The 20,289-nt window shown below is 40.9% G+C and overlaps 1 protein-coding gene and 3 long non-coding RNA genes across 4 annotated transcripts; 3 read left to right on the top strand and 1 right to left on the bottom strand.

Moving 5' to 3' along the window:
* The first annotated feature begins 140 nt into the window (after window positions 1-140).
* LOC5518335 (cyclin-dependent kinase 12) lies at window positions 141-19,564 on the top strand. The gene is made up of 9 exons (XM_048724386.1): window positions 141-1,880; window positions 10,989-11,159; window positions 11,302-11,491; window positions 11,596-11,652; window positions 11,753-11,854; window positions 12,370-12,447; window positions 13,650-13,766; window positions 13,977-14,108; window positions 17,710-19,564. The coding sequence occupies exons 1-9, from the start codon at window positions 170-172 to the stop codon at window positions 18,461-18,463; spliced, it is 3,312 nt and encodes a 1,103-aa protein (XP_048580343.1). The 5' UTR covers window positions 141-169; the 3' UTR covers window positions 18,464-19,564.
* Window positions 4,022-7,178, bottom strand: LOC125561103. The gene is made up of 2 exons (XR_007307122.1): window positions 5,624-7,178; window positions 4,022-4,075 (listed from the first exon to the last, which is right to left on the bottom strand). It is a non-coding gene; the product is annotated as an uncharacterized LOC125561103 (long non-coding RNA).
* LOC125561104 lies at window positions 4,336-7,972 on the top strand. Its single transcript, XR_007307123.1, has 2 exons — window positions 4,336-4,374; window positions 7,919-7,972. It is a non-coding gene; the product is annotated as an uncharacterized LOC125561104 (long non-coding RNA).
* Window positions 14,811-17,402, top strand: LOC125561102. Its single transcript, XR_007307121.1, has 3 exons — window positions 14,811-15,613; window positions 15,688-17,272; window positions 17,388-17,402. It is a non-coding gene; the product is annotated as an uncharacterized LOC125561102 (long non-coding RNA).
* Window positions 19,565-20,289: the final 725 nt, after the last annotated feature.

A 20,289-nucleotide genomic window follows, 5' to 3' on the forward strand; every position in this document is an offset into this window, starting at 1 on the left:
TTGACGGATCTCTAATGCCATCCAAAAATCCGTTTCCATCGCCTTTCCCTTAACACCACAGCATTTTCATCATATAAAAATGAGCTAGGAGAGTGTCACTCAATATGATTAACAGACTATTTCAGATATATTTAACGATGTGATTGAATTTACACATATTGTTTCGAAGATGCCGAGCTCTCGACATGAAAAAGTTCGTAGCCCCAATGCAGCACGAAACCATAGCAAAAAATCCTCTCATAAGCCAAAGAAAAGTAAGAAAAAATCTAGACAGGGGAACTCGACTGAAAAGCTCAAAGAGCAATATGAGGATATATCATCTGCCTCTGAAGAGCCAGAGCCCGAACGAAAGTATAGTTCAATCTCTCGAAGCCCTTCACCCACTGTGGTGAAAAAAGCAAAATCAAATGAAAAGAAAAAGAAACCGAGAAAGGACAGTTCAAATTCCGACACGAAAAAGAAGCATAAAAGGAAAGGAAAGTCATCAGGGCCTGACGATGGTAACCGTACAACAGGATCTCTCTCGCCCGTGTCGAAATCAAGATGGAAGGAGCGAACACCGTCCGACTCGACGCCAAGCAAATCCAGAGACTCATTTCGTCACGTTCCGATAGTATCCCCGCCACTGGAGGAGCCGGTATCGCCTCCATTACCGTGGGCTTATAGGAAACATTCGCCAAGCGTCAGCCCCCCCATTTACAAGGGAAGGGAACAGCTCAAATCAAAGTCACCTAAGAGGACTTGGTCTAATTCACCATTTAGGCATAAATCAAGATCACCGTTTCGTTCACCACAAAAGGAAAGGATACCACATCAATCTCCAGAAAGGCTACCTTCATGGTCACCTGTACGACAGTCTCCTTTCAACAAGACTCATAGGAGGTTGTCTCCTCCAAGGCGTTCACCATCTCCATACAGGAATATGAGAATTAAAAGTCGTAGTCCTTCGCCCTACTGGGGGTCTCGACAGAGAAGCTTGACACCACCAGCATATCGAAAATCCAGACATCGGAGTAGATCCTTGTCACCATACCGTAAAAAGTACAGCCGTTCACCTTCTCCATATTGGACATCAGTAAACAGGGTGCGCTCACCAATAAGGCCTTCAAGGCCTAGGGTGTCCCCTGTCTATAATTCATCATCTCAGAAGACTTCTAGTAAGAAAGGATATTCACAAAAACCCTCATCCTCAAGAGATAGTTATGACAGGAGGGAGAGCAGGAATTCAGAATCCAAACCCTCTTCATCCTCCTCTAAGAATAGAAATACTGGCTTGGAGAGGGGAAGAGTACAGGACTTTGGTAGAGATAGAAGGGACTACTCCAGTGACAAAAACAGAAAAGAGGTACCTAAAACCATGAAGGTTCATCAGGACTTTGGCAACTCAAATGATGTTAGAAAGACTAGTACAGTTAGTAATTCCAAAGAGAAAAAGCCCCCCGCACCACTACCTAAAGCACATAATGAGAAAATAGCACCTTTACCTTCTTTGAGAGCATCAGCAGCAACTCTCCCCCCCTTGCCATCCGACGAGCCACCTCCCCTCCCTCCAGATGAAGAGAAGCCTCCTCCACCGCCAGCACCTGCGCTGCCACCATTACCCCTGCCTCCGGAACTGCCTGGTTCCCCCGGGGACTCTCCTCCTGCTACCTCGCCTAAACAGCCACCATTACCTCCTAAACATAGCAATGGCCCGCCTCTTAGACAGACTCCAATGTCAAGCAGCCTGAGTGCTACCCCCGTTTCTACTCCTGATACAACGCCTAGGACGCCTGCTGACCCAGAGTGGGGTGAGCGTTGTGTTGACATGTTTGATATCATAGAACAGATTGGAGAAGGCACTTATGGGCAGGTGTACAAAGCTAAAGACAAGATCACAGGTATGTTTTTGTAGTATGTGTTTGTCTGTTTACACTGGTTTTATAGGTATGTTTTTGGAGTATGTGTTTGTCTGTTTACACTGGTTTTATGAGTATGTTCCTGGTGTATGTGTTTGTCTGTTTACACTGGTTTTAAAGGTATGTTCCTGGTGTATGTATTTGTCTGTTTACACTGGTCTTATAGGTATGTTCCTGGTGTATGTATTTGTCTGTTTACACTGGTCTTATAGGTATGTTCCTGGTGTATGTATTTGTCTGTTTACACTGGTTTTATAGGTATGTTCCTGGTGTATGTGTTTGTCTGTTTACACTGGTTTTATGAGTATGTTCCTGGTGTATGTGTTTGTCTGTTTACACTGGTTTTATGAGTATGTTCCTGGTGTATGTATTTGTCTGTTTACACTGGTTTTATGAGTATGTTCCTGGTGTATGTGTTTGTCTGTTTACACTGGTTTTATAGGTATGTTCCTGGTGTATGTATTTGTCTGTTTACACTGGTATTATAGGTATGTTCCTGGTGTATGTGTTTGTCTGTTTACACTGGTTTTATGAGTATGTTCCTGGTGTATGTATTTGTCTGTTTACACTGGTTTTATGAGTATGTTCCTGGTGTATGTGTTTGTCTGTTTACACTGGTCTTATAGGTATGTTCCTGGTGTATGTGTTTGTCTGTTTACACTGGTTTTATAGCTATGTTCCTGGAGTATGTGTTTGTCTGTTTACACTGGTTTTATAGGTATGTTCCTGGTGTATGTATTTGTCTGTTTACACTGGTTTTATAGGTATGTTCCTGGTGTATGTGTTTGTCTGTTTACACTGGTTTTATGAGTATGTTCCTGGTGTATGTGTTTGTCTGTTTACACTGGTTTTATAGGTATGTTCCTGGTGTATGTGTTTGTCTGTTTACACTGGTTTTATGAGTATGTTCCTGGTGTATGTATTTGTCTGTTTATACTGGTCTTATAGGTATGTTCCTGGTGTATGTGTTTGTCTGTTTACACTGGTTCTATAGGTATGTTCCTGGTGTATGTGTTTGTCTGTTTACACTGGTTTTATAGGTATGTTCCTGGAGTATGTATTTGTCTGTTTACACTGGTTTTATGAGTATGTTCCTGGTGTATGTGTTTGTCTGTTTACACTGGTTTTATGAGTATGTTCCTGGTGTATGTGTTTGTCTGTTTACACTGGTTTTATAGGTATGTTCCTGGTGTATGTGTTTGTCTGTTTACACTGGTTTTATGAGTATGTTCCTGGTGTATGTATTTGTCTGTTTATACTGGTCTTATAGGTATGTTCCTGGTGTATGTGTTTGTCTGTTTACACTGGTTTTATAGGTATGTTCCTGGTGTATGTGTTTGTCTGTTTACACTGGTTTTATAGGTATGTTCCTGGAGTATGTATTTGTCTGTTTACACTGGTTTTATGAGTATGTTCCTGGTGTATGTATTTGTCTGTTTACACTGGTCTTATAGGTATGTTCCTGGTGTATGTGTTTGTCTTTTTACACTGGTTTTATAGGTATGTTCCTGGAGTATGTATTTGTCTGTTTACACTGGTTTTATGAGTATGTTCCTGGTGTATGTATTTGTGTGTTTACACTGGTCTTATAGGTATGTTCCTGGGGTATGTGTTTGTCTGTTTACACTGGTTTTATGAGTAACACTTTCCCATTTAAAAATGTACTTTCCCATTTAAATGTGTACTTTTGCGAGAGCATTGTTTTCACGTCCTCAAAACGCGGGTCAACCAATCAGAGACCATCACTTCAATAGCCTTAATTCAACACGTCTGGAAAACGCCAGTCAGCCAATGAAATGATCTTGAAATTTGAGCCTTCGTGATTCTGCGTTCTTCCACGCGACTTGACCAATCACACCGAATCATTCTTATCCAGCAAAAAGGTCAATACAAATAGCCTTCTGTCAACAGATGCAGATTGCCGGTGATAACGATAATTGACGCGGACTAGGGGTCAGAAGAGATCAAAAGGAGAAGATGACTTTAGAAAATAAAAGGAGTAGCCTTACATCTTTAAAACTACGTATAGTACTTGAACTTTAACAAGTCATTAAACAAGCTATTTCTAAAACCAACACCAAGGACGCTCGAATTGGCTTACCCTAGTAATGACCTTTTTCTTCTTTGCACAGCTCTCCCAGAATCTCTTTTCGCTATACCAAATATGTCATGTCTTTCTGTGAACAATTCACCAAGTGGATATTTTTAGTGTTCCCAGGTCGGACTAATTATACTTGATCTCAATGAACCAAAGACTTGTGATGGCGCGAAACGAAATTGGCGCCCTTTTAGTCCCGTGGCTTGGCTACAATCCCGGCTGTATCCAGCCCAAATTTGTCTGCATCCAAATCAAATATTGTTCTTTTTGCCGTCGGTTTCATCCAAGAATGACCCATTCGTATTGTTCTCATTATAAAAAGATGCAGGAGAGAAATCTTCACGCTGCACATGATGCCGTGTAACACGAGATCTCAGGGTATGGAATGAATTGATAAACAATTTACTGTTTCAACAGATTCGGATTATACAGCAAATCAAAGTGCGTTTTCGAACGCAGAACGTGCAATCTGTAATATAGGTGAACTCGAAAAATACCATCGTGTTTCGAAGCAATCACATACGTAAAACCCCTTTAATAAAGCAAACCTATAACTACTGAAACATCTCACCGAAACTTGAAAGAGAAAGATAGTATACAACATCATCATTTATTACAAGGAGAACGAATAAAAGCCAATCACATTCCCAATCAGTGCGTTTGCAGACGCAACGAGTGTCTAGGATCGATTTACAAATATACATAGGCATGGAAAGCCGGTAAAATTTTTTGTGTACTATGTATCTAAAGTGACTAGCCTCTAAACAATATATCGGCGTTTTCTTACTTTGTAAGTCAAGCACGCAAAATGTTTTGTTCGTTTCACAGAGATTGGACATAGCCATGCGTTATATTTTCTTCTCGATAGACACTCAAGAGTAGGCTTTGAAAACAAACCGGAAACTGTGCGTTTTAAAGACGCAGGCTAGTCAATAGTGTGAAAGAATCTAATTTTCGGTACGAGAAACACATTATGGCGTTTGTAATAGGTTGTTAGAAGACGAGGTTGATACAACTTTCTTATTCAAACATCAAAAGCAAGCTGTTATAAGTTGATTTACGTCTAGTTATGTGCTTTGGGAAAGCACCCGACTCCGGGACAGATGGAGCACCAAAGGTTGAGCTCTCTGTTGGTGGTCATATGATATGATTAAAAAACTGCTATCTTGTAGGCTAGGAGATAAAGCCCGAGCTAGGGAGCTTTGCTCTTGGCACACAAGCATTCCAAGCACCAGTCGAGCAAAAGAGCGCAATTCGATGCACATAATATAATTCTAGAGAAAAATCAAAAGATTTAAACAGATAATCTGTTTAAAAGAATTTAGCCTATTATCATCCTACAGTATCGTAGATTCATGCATAGGAACAGTCGGATATTACAGCTTGGTGTTACATTTTTTCAACTTGACAAAGTTAGCATGTGGGAGGCCCAGCACCTATACCCACGGCTATTTACTCAAGTTGTGGTTGCTTCGAAACACGATGGTATTTTTCGAGTTCATCTATATTACAGATTGCACGTTCTGCGTTCGAAAACGCACTTACTACGTTTTGATTTGCTGTATAATCAGAATCTGTCAATATTTAATTGCAACAACAGCAAATTGTTTATCAATTCATTCCATACCCTGAGATCTCGTGTTACACGGCATCATGTGCAGCGTGAGCTAGATCTTTTTATAATGAGAACAATACGAATGGGTCATTCTTGGAGGGAACCAATTGCAAAAAGAACGTGCAATCTGTAATATACGTAAGGGGTAACGATGGGTACCTTAAAATTTCGAAAATCTCGCAAAAATTTCGCAAAGTCCCCGAATCTCGGCGTTTTTACGGAAGTCTTGAAGTCTCGTTTTCCCCCCCGACATTTTAGGGTCTTGGAGCCTCTTTTTCTACCACGTTATCGGAGTCTCTGTTAAACGCGATCTGTTTTATGTCGTTACTGCTAAGGGTTTCCCTCTTTTTCAAGTCTCGAGTCTTAAGCCTTTCCGCTCTAGCTATTCTTTTTCAAGTAATGTTTATGTCATACCTCGAGCAAGTTATCTGATGTCCGAACACAAGGTAGTAAAAGCTCGGACACGGATTCCGAAATTTGACTTAAAGTCTCGGGCTCGGATTCTAAAACGCGGTCTTGGCGCCTCGGCAAATCTCGAACTTACTCATCGCTACCCCTAAAAGGGGTCTCTAGAACGCGCCAACATCCCAAAACATCGGCTTTATTCTCAGAGCGTATTGTTCACTGTTTATTGGCAGCAAAATGTCTAGTTCTCGGATAAACAACTACTTTTGGAAAACAGTAATCTGGCGGTGTTTAAAGTTTGCGAGGATATAATATTTTCACTGCCTTTCCATGCCTATATCTGTCTCTTGATCTCATGCTTGCATGAATATCTAGACCGTTGCATTTTCGAACGCACTAATAGACATGCGATTGGTTTTATCCTAAGGGATAAATTACTTGACATTGTTATTTATACCCTGCTTATACTCAAGCTCACCAAACTATAGACAAAAATGCTCAATGAAATAAATTGTAGTCCACTACTTTGAATGTAAGCCCAGGATGGTGACATGAATGTAGGAAATATTATGAACTTATACCCAAAATAAAGCAAACCAAAAGCACATAGCTAGCTTTAAAGACGTAAATCAACTATAAATCAACTAATAACAGCTTGCTTTGATGTTTGAACAAGAAAAATTATATCATGTCCTTACAAGCAATTACAAGCGCCATGTGTTTCTTGTACCGAAAATTAGATTCTTCTACACTATTGACTAGCCTGCGTCTTTAAAACGCACACTTTCCGGTTTGTTCGGGCCTTATCTCCTAGCTTACAAGATAGCAGTTTTTTAATCATATCATATGACCACCAACAGAGAGCTCAACCTTTGGTGCTCCATCTGTCCAGGAGTCGGGTGCTTTCCCAAAGCACATAACTAGACGTAAATCAACTTATAACAGCTTGCTTTTGATGTTTGAATAAGAAAGTTGTATCAACCTCGTCTTCTAACAACCAATTACAAACGCCATAATGTGTTTCTCGTACCGAAAATTAGATTCTTTCACACTATTGACTAGCCTGCGTCTTTAAAACGCACACTTTCCGGTTTGTTTTCAAAGCCTACTCTTGAGTGTCTATCGGGAAGTATAACGCATGGCTATGTCCGATCTCTGTGAAATGAACAAAACATTTTGCGTGCTTGACTTACAAGTAAGAAAACGCCGATATATTGTTTAAAGGCTAGTCACTTTAGATACATAGTACACTAAAATTTTTACCGGCTTTCCATGCCTATGTATCTTTGTAAATCGATCCTAGACACTCGTTGCGTCTGCAAACGCACTGATTGGGAATGTGATTGGCTTTTATTCGTTCTCCTTGTATAAAATGATGATGTTGTATACTATCTTTCTCTTTCACGTTTCGGTGAGATGTTTCAGTAGTTATAGGTTTGCTTTATTAAAGGGGTTTTCCGTATGTGATTGCTTCGAAACACGATGGTATTTTTCGAGTTCACCTATATTACAGATTGCACGTTCTGCGTTCGAAAACGCACTTGGATTTGCTGTATAATCCGAATCTGTTGAAACAGTAATATGTTTATTAATTCATTCCATACCCTGAGATCTCGTGTTACACGGCATCATTTGCAGCGTGAGCTAGAAGATTTCTCTCCTGCATCTTTTTATAATGAGAACAATACGAATGGGTCATTCTTGGATGAAACCGACGGCAAAAAGAACAATATTTGATTTGGATGCAGACAAATTTGGGCTGGATACAGCCGGGATTGTAGCCAAGCCACGGGACTAAAAGGGCGCCAATTTCGTTTCGCGCCATCTTTGGTTCATTAAGATCAAGTATGATTAGTCCGACCTGGGAACACTAAAAATATCCACTTGGTGAATTGTTCACAGAAAGACATGACATATTTGGTATAGCGAAAAGAGATTCTGGGAGAGCTGTGCAAAGAAGAAAAAGGTCATTACTAGGGTAAGCCAATTCGAGTGTCCTTGGTGTTGGTTTTAGAAATAGCTTGTTTAATGACTTGTTAAAGTTCAAGTACCATACGAAGTTTTGAAGATGTATGGCTACTCCTTTTATTTTCTAAAGTCATCTTCTCCATTTGATCTCTTCTGACCCCTAGTCCGCGTTAATTATCGTTATCACCGGCAATCTGCATCTGTTGACAGAAGGCTATTTGTATTGACCTTTTTGCTGGATAAGAATGATTCCGTGTGATTGGTCAAGTCGCGTCGAAGAACGCAGAATCACGAGGGCTCAAATTTCAAGATCATTTTATTGGCTGACTGGCGTTCTCCAGACGCCTTGAATTAAGGCTATTGAAGTGACGGTCTCTTATTGGTTGACCCGCGTTTTGAGGACGTGAAAACAACGCTCTCGCAAAAGTACACATTTAAATGGGAAAGTACATTTTTAAATGGGAAAGTGTTGAGTATGTTCCTGGTGTATGTGTTTGTCTGTTTACACTGGTTTTATAGGTATGTTCCTGGAGTATGTATTTGTCTGTTTACACTGGTTTTATGAGTATGTTCCTGGTGTATGTGTTTGTCTGTTTACACTGGTTTTATGAGTATGTTCCTGGTGTATGTGTTTGTCTGTTTACACTGGTTTTATAGGTATGTTCCTGGTGTATGTGTTTGTCTGTTTACACTGGTTTTATGAGTATGTTCCTGGTGTATGTATTTGTCTGTTTATACTGGTCTTATAGGTATGTTCCTGGTGTATGTGTTTGTCTGTTTACACTGGTTTTATAGGTATGTTCCTGGTGTATGTGTTTGTCTGTTTACACTGGTTTTATAGGTATGTTCCTGGGGTATGTATTTGTCTGTTTACACTGGTTTTATGAGTATGTTCCTGGTGTATGTATTTGTCTGTTTACACTGGTCTTATAGGTATGTTCCTGGTGTATGTGTTTGTCTTTTTACACTGGTTTTATAGGTATGTTCCTGGAGTATGTATTTGTCTGTTTACACTGGTTTTATGAGTATGTTCCTGGTGTATGTATTTGTGTGTTTACACTGGTCTTATAGGTATGTTCCTGGGGTATGTGTTTGTCTGTTTACACTGGTTTTATGAGTATGTTCCTGGTGTATGTATTTGTCTGTTTACACTGGTCTTATAGGTATGTTCCTGGTGTATGTGTTTGTCTGTTTACACTGGTTTTATGAGTATGTTCCTGGTGTATGTATTTGTCTGTTTACACTGGTTTTATAGGTATGTTTCTGGTGTATGTATTTGTCTGTTTACACTGGTTTTATAGGTATGTTCCTGGTGTATGTATTTGTCTGTTTACACTGGTTTTATGAGTATGTTCCTGGTGTATGTATTTGTCTGTTTACACTGGTCTTATAGGTATGTTCCTGGTGTATGTATTTGTCTGTTTACACTGGTTTTATGAGTATGTTCCTGGTGTATGTGTTTGTCTGTTTACACTGGTTTTATAGGTATGTTCCTGGTGTATGTGTTTGTCTGTTTACACTGGTTTTATGAGTATGTTCCTGGTGTATGTGTTTGTCTGTTTACACTGGTTTTATAGGTATGTTCCTGGAGTATGAATTTGTCTGTTTACACTGGTATTATAGGTATGTTCCTGGTGTATGTATATGTCTGTTTACACTGGTTTTATAGGTATGTTCCTGGTGTATGTGTTTGTCTGTTTACACTGGTTTTATAGCTATGTTCCTGGAGTATGTGTTTGTCTGTTTACACTGGTTTTATAGGTATGTTTCTGGTGTATGTATTTGTCTGTTTACACTGGTTTTATAGGTATGTTCCTGGTGTATGTATTTGTCTGTTTACACTAGTTTTATGAGTATGTTCCTGGTGTATGTGTTTGTCTGTTTACACTGGTTTTATGAGTATGTTCCTGGTGTATGTATTTGTCTGTTTACACTGGTTTTATGAGTATGTTCCTGGTGTATGTGTTTGTCTGTTTACACTGGTATTATAGGTATGTTCCTGGTGTATGTATATGTCTGTTTACACTGGTTTTATAGGTATGTTCCTGGTGTTTGTGTTTGTCTGTTTACACTGTTTTTTTTTTGGTGTTTTATATTCTTCATACAGTATATTTGTCTGTTTACACTAGTGTTCTTGGGTGTATTTGTCTGTTTACACTAGTGTTCTTGGGTGTATTTGTCTGTTTACACTAGTGTTCTTGGGTGTATTTGTCTGTTTACACTAGTGTTCTTGGGTGTATTTGTCTGTTTACACTAGTGTTCTTGGGTGTATTTGTCTGTTTACACTAGTGTTCTTGGGTGTATTTGTCTGTTTACACTAGTGTTCTTGGGTGTATTTGTCTGTTTACACTAGTGTTCTTGGGTGTATTTGTCTGTTTACACTAGTGTTCTTGGGTATATTTGTCTGTTTACACTAGTGTTCTTGGTGTATTTGTCTGTTTACACTAGTGTTCTTGGGTATATTTGTCTGTTTACACTAGTGTTCTTGGGTGTATTTGTCTGTTTACACTAGTGTTCTTGGTGTATTTGTCTGTTTACACTAGTGTTCTTGGTGTATTTGTCTGTTTACACTAGTGTTCTTGGGTATATTTGTCTGTTTACACTAGTGTTCTTGGTGTATTTGTCTGTTTACACTAGTGTTCTTGGTGTATATTAGTCTGTCTACACAAAGTCGATTAGGATTAGAAGAGGGCCTGAGCTTAATTCTTTTGTCTTTGTGATAATTGGGATGTTAAAGATTTATTGGTCCCCCTGGTCCCCAACATCAAGCTATTCTTGTTTTTTTCTGTCTCTATTGTGTTCTATTTTTACGTTTTTACATAACCATGTGCAAGCAAAACAAACAGGAAATAATCCAGTGTTTGTTACAACAGCTAGATAATCTTCACTTGTGTGACAACTACAAAGGTTTTACTGTTTGCATTTGCATGGCATTGATTTTTTTTGTCCAATTTTCTAGTACTGTATTCCAATGTCTCACCAAGGAATGCTTATTTTACTCTAGGGGAATTAGTGGGCTTGAAGAAAGTCAGGACGGACAATGAAAAGGAGGGCTTTCCTATTACTGCTGTAAGGGAGATCAAGATTCTGTGCCAGCTCAATCATCCTAACATTATCAACCTCAAGGAAATAGTCACTGATAAGCCAAATGCTTTGGACTTTAGAAAGGATAAGGGTATGTAAATATTTAATGGTCACAAATCCTGATTTTTACATTGATGTTGCGAATATGCCCAAATCACATGTGAATAATGTTGGCTTTTGAAGCATCAGGAGTGACCAGTAATTACTTAGCCACCCTCTTTCTTTCACTTTAGGTGCATTCTATCTTGTATTTGAATACATGGACCATGACCTGATGGGCCTGCTAGAGTCTGGTCTCGTCCATCTCACAGAAGACCATATCAAGTCATTCATCAGGCAGTTATTAGATGGACTGAACTACTGTCACAAGAAGAACTTTCTTCACCGTGATATTAAATGCTCAAACATCTTGCTCAACAACAAGTAATAGTTTATTTTTATTGAATATTATTCAATTATTTAATATTTTACTGTCACAGCTTTTACAGTCAATATAAAGATCAACTGTTTGATCTGTTTGTTCCCAGGGGTGAGATCAAGCTGGCCGATTTTGGCCTTGCAAGGCTGTATGAAGCCGATGAAAGGTGTGTTTAACCACGTTCTAAGTGACTGCTATGTTGCTGGGAGTATAAACCATACTGTATTCTTGCAATGCTAAGATGGATCATTTTCTTATTTGTGCAGAAGACCGTATACCAATAAGGTGATCACGTTATGGTATAGACCTCCTGAGTTGTTACTTGGTGAGGAGAGATATGGACCCGGCATAGATATATGGAGCGTTGGGTGAGTTAATTGACTTGCCTCTCAACATCAATGTTGTATGTTTATTTATTTAGAGAATTTCATCACATTTATAAACAGCACTATACTATACTTAGCACAATATTAAACAAATAGAAACAAATGTGTTAAAAGTGTTAAGCAAACAAACATCTGGGTCCAACACCATTTTGTGATTTTTATATGCATATACTCTCACCCACTTGCAAAATGTGTTTAACGTTTTCCTTGAAAGAGCAGAAATAAAAATAATACAAGTTTTTAATTTTTTTACATATCAACATGGGTCAATTTTGATAAACTTCAATTCAATTAGATAGAAAAATCAAGAAACAGTTTAAGACGTCTTTGCAAACTAGGTAGGCTTGTGGTGTCTTTCCCAATTACTGGACAGAAAGTTGTAACCTTTTTCCTAAAATAAGCACATGAATAGGATTGAATTGTACTTTTCTGTGTTTCGCCATGTAGATGTGTAGGTAGGGGCTTGGAAATGTATTCATTATCACATTCATCTACAGATGCATTCTTGCTGAGTTATTCACAAAGAAGCCAATATTTCCAGCATATCAAGAGATTGGTCAACTGGAGCTGATCAGGTCAGAGATTTAACTAACGTTATGCATGATTTAGCAGCATTGTGACAATGATAGTTTTTGTCTCTACTGTACAGTGCATACAGTATGTAGCTTTGCTTATACACATATATAGCACATATGTGACCCTGCAAGGGAAAACGTACAGTACACTAGTGAAAACGTTTTAGGGCAAATCTGGAAGATCAACAAACGCTTATTCTATAATGAGGGAACAATATTGTTAATAATGGGGGAACGATGTTGCTTCGTTATATCGTTCATAAACAATCTTGTTCCCGGGGCACAATCGGAAGAACGTTATTTAAATTCGGAAGTTTGTTCCTTTCAAATTTGAAAAAAACGCTCTAAAGTTCGGGTGATTGTTCTCTAAAATTCGGAAAGTTCGAAAGATCGTTCTCTTAAAATTTGGAAGATCGTTCTTTGAAGCTCAGGAGAACAATCTTTAATAATTTGGAAGATCATCTCTAGAAATTCAGAAGAATGCTCTTAAAGTTTGGAAGAATGTCCTTGATATTTGCCATATGCAAACTAAGAAAGTGAGTCGACTCTATTTGTATTTGCAATACAACGACATGTTAACAGTGACGACAGACTTCTCTAAAAAGAGTCCTCTATATCTCAGCTTTCTTTTGCCATTAGGACTGTTAGGGTACATAGTTACGATCCGTAAAGTTCGAAAATTGATTTGTTTGAGCCGTATGTAAATTAAGAAAGCGAGTCTGCTGTTGATATTTTATTGTCTTTTCAAAACAAAATGTTGATGGCGACCACAACTTTACTATGATGGCTTTGCGCTTGTTATTCAACTCGCACATCAATAAGACCTCCTAAAAAAGATTCCCTATATCTCAAATTTTAATTTGCTGTTACGATCATCGATTATGTGCCATATGCAAACAAAGAAAGTGATTCAGCTTTTAAACTTTGGAGAAACGATCTTGAAAATCAGAGATTGTTTCTCTTAGAAACCTGATATCGTTTTTGAATATCGTGAAAGCATTCTGCATAATCTGTCGAACAATATTTTTCATTCATAGCCCAAACGCTTTTCCTCTAGTGTACATTTCCCTTGCGGGGTCACATATAGGGAAAACTTCTCAATCTTGATAAGAAGCCAAGATCTACTGTAATGTCTTCCTCAAACTAAACAAGCTTGATTAAAAGTGTTACAGTATAAGGCATTTTAATTGTTATTTTTCCAGCCGTGTATGTGGTACGCCAACCCCTGCTGTTTGGCCCAGCATCATCAATCTCCCACACTTCCACAGTATCAAGCCCAAAAGACAGTATCGGAGAAGGATCCGAGAAGAGTTCAACTTGTAGGTTTTTGTACCTGTTTTGTTGTTGATGTTTTTCATTCTATATGCAGATGGCTGGGTTTAAAAGGTTTTTATGTGTATTTTTATTGACTGACTAATGTTTATTAAGTGTGCTCTGCACCCTGCAGATGGGCTTGATCTGTTTGTTAATGTTATTTTGTTAATATCCTGTGATTTATAGTTATTTTGTTAATATCCTGTGTTTTATAGCCTACCAGAAGATGCGCTTGACCTGTTTGATGCGATGCTGACACTGGACCCAAGCCAGAGGATCACGGCAGAGAAGGCCCTTGAGCATCCCTTCCTCACTGATGTGAACCCTCACAATATCATCCCACCAAGGTACAGTAGATAGGAACCCTCCCAATCTCATTTCACCAAGGTAGATAGGAACCCTCCCAATGTCATCCCACCAAGGTACAGTAGATAGGAACCCTTCCAATATCATCCCACCAAGGTAGATAGGAACCCTCCCCAATATCATCCCACCAAGGTAGATAGGAACCCTCCAAATATCATCCCACCAAGGTAGATAGGAACCCTCCAAATATCATCCCACCAAGGTAGATAGGAACCCTCCAAATATCATCCCACCAAGGTAGATAGGAACCCTCCCAATATCATCCCACCAAGGTAGATAGGAACCCTCCAATATCATCCCACCAAGGTACAGTAGATAGGAACCCTCCCAATATCATCCCATCAAGGTAGATAGGAACCCTCCCAATATTATCCCACCAAGGTAGATAGGAACCCTCCCAATGTCATCCCACCAAGGTAGATAGGAACCCTCCCAATATCATCCCACCAAGGTACAGTAGATAGGAACCCTCCCAATATCATCTCACCAAGGTAGATAGGAACCCTCCCAATGTCATCCCACCAAGGTAGATAGGAACCCTCCCAATATCATCCCACCAAGGTAGATAGGAACCCTCCCAATATCATCCCACCAAGGTACAGTAGATAGGAACCCTCCCAATGTCATCCCACCAAGGTAGATAGGACCCCTCACAATATCATCCCACCAAGCTACAGTAGATAGGAACCCTCCTAATATCATCCCACCAAGGTAGATAGGAACCCTCCAAATATCAATCCACCAAGGAAGAGAGGAACCCTCCAAATATCATCCCACCAAGGTAGATAGTAGCCCTCCCAATATCATCCCACCAAGGTAGATAGGAACCCTCCCAATATCATCCCACCAAGGTAGATAGGAACCCTCCCAATATCATCCCACCAAGGTAGATAGGAACCCTCCAAATATCATCCCACCAAGGTAGATAGGAACCCTCCCAATATCATCCCACCAAGGTAGATAGGAACCCTCCCAATATCATCCCACCAAGTTAGATAGGAACCCTCCCAATATCATCCCACCAAGGTAGATAGGAACCCTCCCAATATCATCCCACCAAGGTAGATAGGAACCCTCCAAATATCATCCCACCAAGGTAGATAGGAACCCTCCCAATATCATCCCACCAAGGTAGATAGGAACCCTCCCAATATCATCCCACCAAGGTACAGTAGATAGGAACCCTCCAAATATCATCCCACCAAGGTAGATAGGAACCCCCCCAATATCATCCCACCAAGGTAGATAGGAACCCTCCCAATATCATCCCACCAAGGTAGATAGGAACCCTCCCAATATCATCCCACCAAGGTAGATAGGAACCCTCCAAATATCATCCCACCAAGGTAGATAGGAACCCTCCCAATGTCATCCCACCAAGGTAGATAGGAACCCTCCCAATATCATCCCACCAAGGTAGATAGGAACCCTCCCAATATCATCCCACCAAGGTAGATAGGAACCCTCCAAATATCATCCCACCAAGGTAGATAGGAACTCTCCAATATCATCCCACCAAGGTACAGTAGATAGGAACCCTCCAAATATCATCCCACCAAGGTAGATAGGAACCCTCCCAATATCATCCCACCAAGGTAGATAGGAACCCTCCAAATATCATCCCACCAAGGTAGATAGGAACCCTCCCAATATCATCCCACCAAGGTAGATAGGAACCCTCCCAATATCATCCCACCAAGGTAGATAGGAACCCTCCAAATATCATCCCACCAAGGTAGATAGGAACCCCCCCAATATCATCCCACCAAGGTAGATAGGAACCCTCCCAATATCATCCCACCAAGATAGATAGGAACCCTCCCAATATCATCCCACCAAGGTAGATAGGAACCCTCCAAATATCATCCCACCAAGGTAGATAGGAACCCTCCCAATATCATCCCACCAAGGTAGATAGGAACCCTCCCAATATCATCTCACCAAGGTAGATAGGAACCCTCCAAATATCATCCCACCAAGGTAGATAGGAACCCTCCCAATATCATCCCACCAAGGTAGATAGGAACCCTCCCAATATCATCCCACCAAGGTAGATAGGAACCCTCCCAATATCATCCCACCAAGGTAGATAGGAACCCTCCCAATATCATCCCACCAAGGTAGATAGGAACCCTCCAAATATCATCCCACCAAGGTACAGTAGATAGGAACCCTCCCAATATCATCCCACCAAGGTACAGTAGATAGGAACCCTCCCAATATCATCCCATCAAGGTAGATAGGAACCCTCCCAATATCATCCCACCAAGGTAGATAGGAACCCTCCCAATATCATCCCACCAAGGTAGATAGGAACCCTCCAAATATCATCCCACCAAGGTAGATAGGAACCCTCCCAATATTACCCCACCAAGGTACAGTAGATAGGAACCCTCCCAATATCATCCCACCAAGGTAGATAGGAACCCTCCCAATATCATCCCACCAAGGTAGATAGGAACCCTCCCAATATCATCCCACCAAGGTAGATAGGAACCCTCCCAATATCATCCCATCAAGGTAGATAGGAACCCTCCCAATATTATCCCACCAAGGTAGATAGGAACCCTCCAAATATCATCCCACCAAGGTAGATAGGAACCCTCCAAATATCATCCCACCAAGGTAGATAGGAACCCTTCCAATATCATCCCACCAAGGAAGATAGGAACACTCCCAATATCATCCCACCAAGGTACAGTAGATAGGAACACTCCCAATATCATCCCACCAAGGTACAGTAGATAGGCACCCTCCAAATATCATCCCACCAAGGTACAGTAGATAGTAGCCCTCCCAATATCATCCCAACAAGGTAGATAGGAACCCTCCAAATATCATCCCACCAAGGTACAGTAGATAGGAACCCTCCCAATATCATCTCATCAAGGTAGATAGGAACCCTCCCAATATCATCCCATCAAGGTAGATAGGAACCCCCCCAATATCATCCCACCAAGGTAGATAGGAACCCCCCCAATATCATCCCACCAAGGTAGATAGGAACCCTCCCAATATTATCCCACCAAGGTACAGTAGATAGGAACCCTCCCAATGTCATCCCACCAAGGTACAGTAGATAGGAACCCTCCCAATATCATCCCACCAAGGTAGATAGGAACCCTCCCAATGTCATCCCACCAAGGTACAGTAAATAGGAACCCTCCAAATATCATCCCGCCAAGGTAGATAGGATACCTCCCAATATCATCCCATCAAGGTACAGTAGATAGGAACCCTCCCAATATCGACCCACCAAGGTAGATAGGAACCCTCTCAATATCGTACCACCAAGGTAGATAGGAACCCTCCCAATATCGTACCACCAAGGTAGATAGGAACCCTCCCAATATCGTACCACCAAGGTACAGTAGATAGGAACCCTCCCAATGTCATCCCACCAAGGTACAGTAGAAAGGAACCCTCCCAATATCATTCCACCAAGGTAGATAGGAACCCCCCCCCCCCCCAATTCGTCCCACCAAGGTAGATAGGGTCCTAAATATGAACTTTTTCTGTTTTATTGTGATGGCTATTCAATTTTTCTGTTCAATTGTTGATGCTTTTTTGTTTGCCCTTCAGCTTACCTACATGGCAGGACTGTCATGAAATGTGGTGCAAGAAACGCAAGCGCAAAGCTGGTGGACGCCTTAGTGGTGAAGATGCAAAGCATCAAAAGATGGACTCACAGGCGGGAGGTGTGGAGCCTGAAGGGGACGGGCGTGGCAGCCAACCAGGTCAAGAGGGTGACCTTACTGCTTCCCTCAAGGCAGGCTCTGACTTTCCTGCATACTCCGAGGGCCGCCCACACGAGCAGCTAGTTGAAGATGAAGATAGTTTGGACTACAGCCAGAAGTTGGGCTACAGCGATGCTCACTATAAAACGGACTATGTGGATGTGCAGACAAACCAGTCATTCCACTCCTCTGAGGGGAAGGCAGAGTACAGAAGCGCGATGAATACTTTATCTTACCAACGAACTGAATCCATCGCAGCTAGTGATGGTGGTAAATCGTACAGTGAGACGGCTCCTTACCACTACGAACAGCTCTCCCCCCCATCTTCCCACCCTGATGACTATAAAGACAGCAGGGAGTATGCAAGTTACGGATATGCACCAGAATCTATCACTAGTACAAGGGAATTTGACAGGTCTGGCCTTAATCCAGGGGATGCAGAAAGACTGAGATTCCGTGGCCAGTTTAGCAATAACTATGCAAGAGAGAATACTGTGTACAAGCCCCGGCAGGAGTCCAGTTATGACCGGTATAGAGATGGCGTGGATGCTCAGGATGAAACCCCTGAAGGAAGGGGGGATTCTTTCCCACATTGGTGACCCTTTCCTCTCGTTTGTGATGGACAAGTCTATTTTACAGCAGAAGTGCACCTCAAACTTCTCATATGGCCTTGCATTTGTTGGTCTTATAGTTGTTGAATTGAATGGAATATTTTTGACATACTATTTTGTTAAGTGCCTGTATCAGGAGAAGGCCTACAATGATTCGTTCAAACGATGCATCCATCAGGCTTCCTTAATGGCGAATTGCCAAGATGCCAAACGTGCGCAGTTAGATGCTTCTCGGATTACAATGATTCGTTCAAACGATGCATCCATCAGGCTTCCTTAATGGCGAATTGCCAAGATGCCAAACGTGCGCAGTTAGATGCTTCTCGGATTACAATGATTCGTTCAAACGATGCATCCATCAGGCTTCCTTAATGGCGAATTGCCAAGATGCCAAACGTGCGCAGTTAGATGCTTCTCGGATTACAATGATTCGTTCAAACGATGCATCCATCAGGCTTCCTTAATGGCGAATTGCCAAGATGCCAAACGTGCGCAGTTAGATGCTTCTCAGATTACAATGATTTGTTCAAACGATGCATCCATCAGGCTTCCTTAATGGCGAATTGCCAAGATGCCAAACGTGCGCAGTTAGATGCTTCTCGGATTACAATGATTCGTTCAAACGATGCATCCATCAGGCTTCCTTAATGGCGAATTGCCAAGATGCCAAACGTGCGCAGTTAGATGCTTCTCGGATTACAATGATTCGTTCAAACGATGCATCCATCAGGCTTCCTTAATGGCGAATTGCTAAGATGCCAAACGTGCGCAGTTAGATGCTTCTCGGATTACAATGATTCGTTCAAACGATGATGGTGCACGTGAATGAAATCTCTCTATTAAATTATATGTGTAGTCCATCACATTTTTCTAACTCTGTTTTGTGTTTACTAGCTTCCTTTGCTTCTTTTGTAAATAGCCATTTGTACCACAGTGTAAATAGCCCGCAGCCCCCGCCATGGGAGATGAGAATTCGTTGGTCCGTAAAGTATAATTTTGATACAAATTGACTGGGACAGAATTAATTTGTGTCACTTCTTAGAAAATAAAAGAAACTTGCTGAGAGTATTAAAATTTATTTTCATCCTTTTTGCTTTGTAATCATGTCTTTGCTCCAAGTCGACCTCGGCTGCTTACCGTGTGTCCGGAATGTCACGGAAAGCCATCGAGGCGAGGTTTTTGAGGTCGCGTTGCAGCGACCGAACAAGTGTATCTAAACCCTGAGAACGGGAATGACAGAGGGGAGCAAGGAATACGGACAATGGAGAAACTGAGAACGTAATGTAATAAAAATCTGCCACACTTTTTGCATAATAAGCAAGAATTTCAGTTTTATTTAAGCGAGTTCCCTAGATTTTGGGTGTATTTTGTCTCTAAAGCGCCATTTTGCGATTGAATTTCAGATCTGGTAACATTAACGAAATCATTGTAAACAACGATAGCAAAGGGTGACGAAACTGTCTGTAAAACTATTTATTGGCAAATGCTACAAAGAAAATTCTTGGGTGCGTCAGATTTATACGAAGTGCGTCATCTCTACATCACAAAGTGCGTCGTTACAGTTTGTGAAACTCTACACTTCAAATCGCATTATTTGTGATTTTCAGACGCTAAATTTAGGTTTGAGAATACCATACCCGATGCCTGCTAAGAAAAATTGGATCTCTAGAATCTGAAATTATCCTTAAAAATTAGAGGAGAATAGCGTAGCTTACTTACGGCCGTAGCAGGGGGAGGGGCATTGTGCCCCCCCCCCCCCCCCCCAAAAAAAAAAAAAAAAATCTTCACGTTGGCTGCTACGGCTCTGTTACTAG

Source organism: Nematostella vectensis, chromosome 2 (assembly GCF_932526225.1).
Source record: "Nematostella vectensis chromosome 2, jaNemVect1.1, whole genome shotgun sequence".
NCBI classification, from domain to species: Eukaryota; Metazoa; Cnidaria; class Anthozoa; order Actiniaria; family Edwardsiidae; genus Nematostella; species Nematostella vectensis.

Coding starts and splice junctions, on each gene's coding strand:
- LOC5518335 (XM_048724386.1), top strand. CDS start 170: ATGCCGAGCTCTCGACATGAAAAAGTTCGTAGCCCCAATGCAGCACGA. Junction 11,653..11,752: donor CTGTATGAAGCCGATGAAAG/GTGTGTTTAACC, acceptor TTATTTGTGCAG/AAGACCGTATACCAATAAGG. Junction 11,855..12,369: donor ATAGATATATGGAGCGTTGG/GTGAGTTAATTG, acceptor ATTCATCTACAG/ATGCATTCTTGCTGAGTTAT.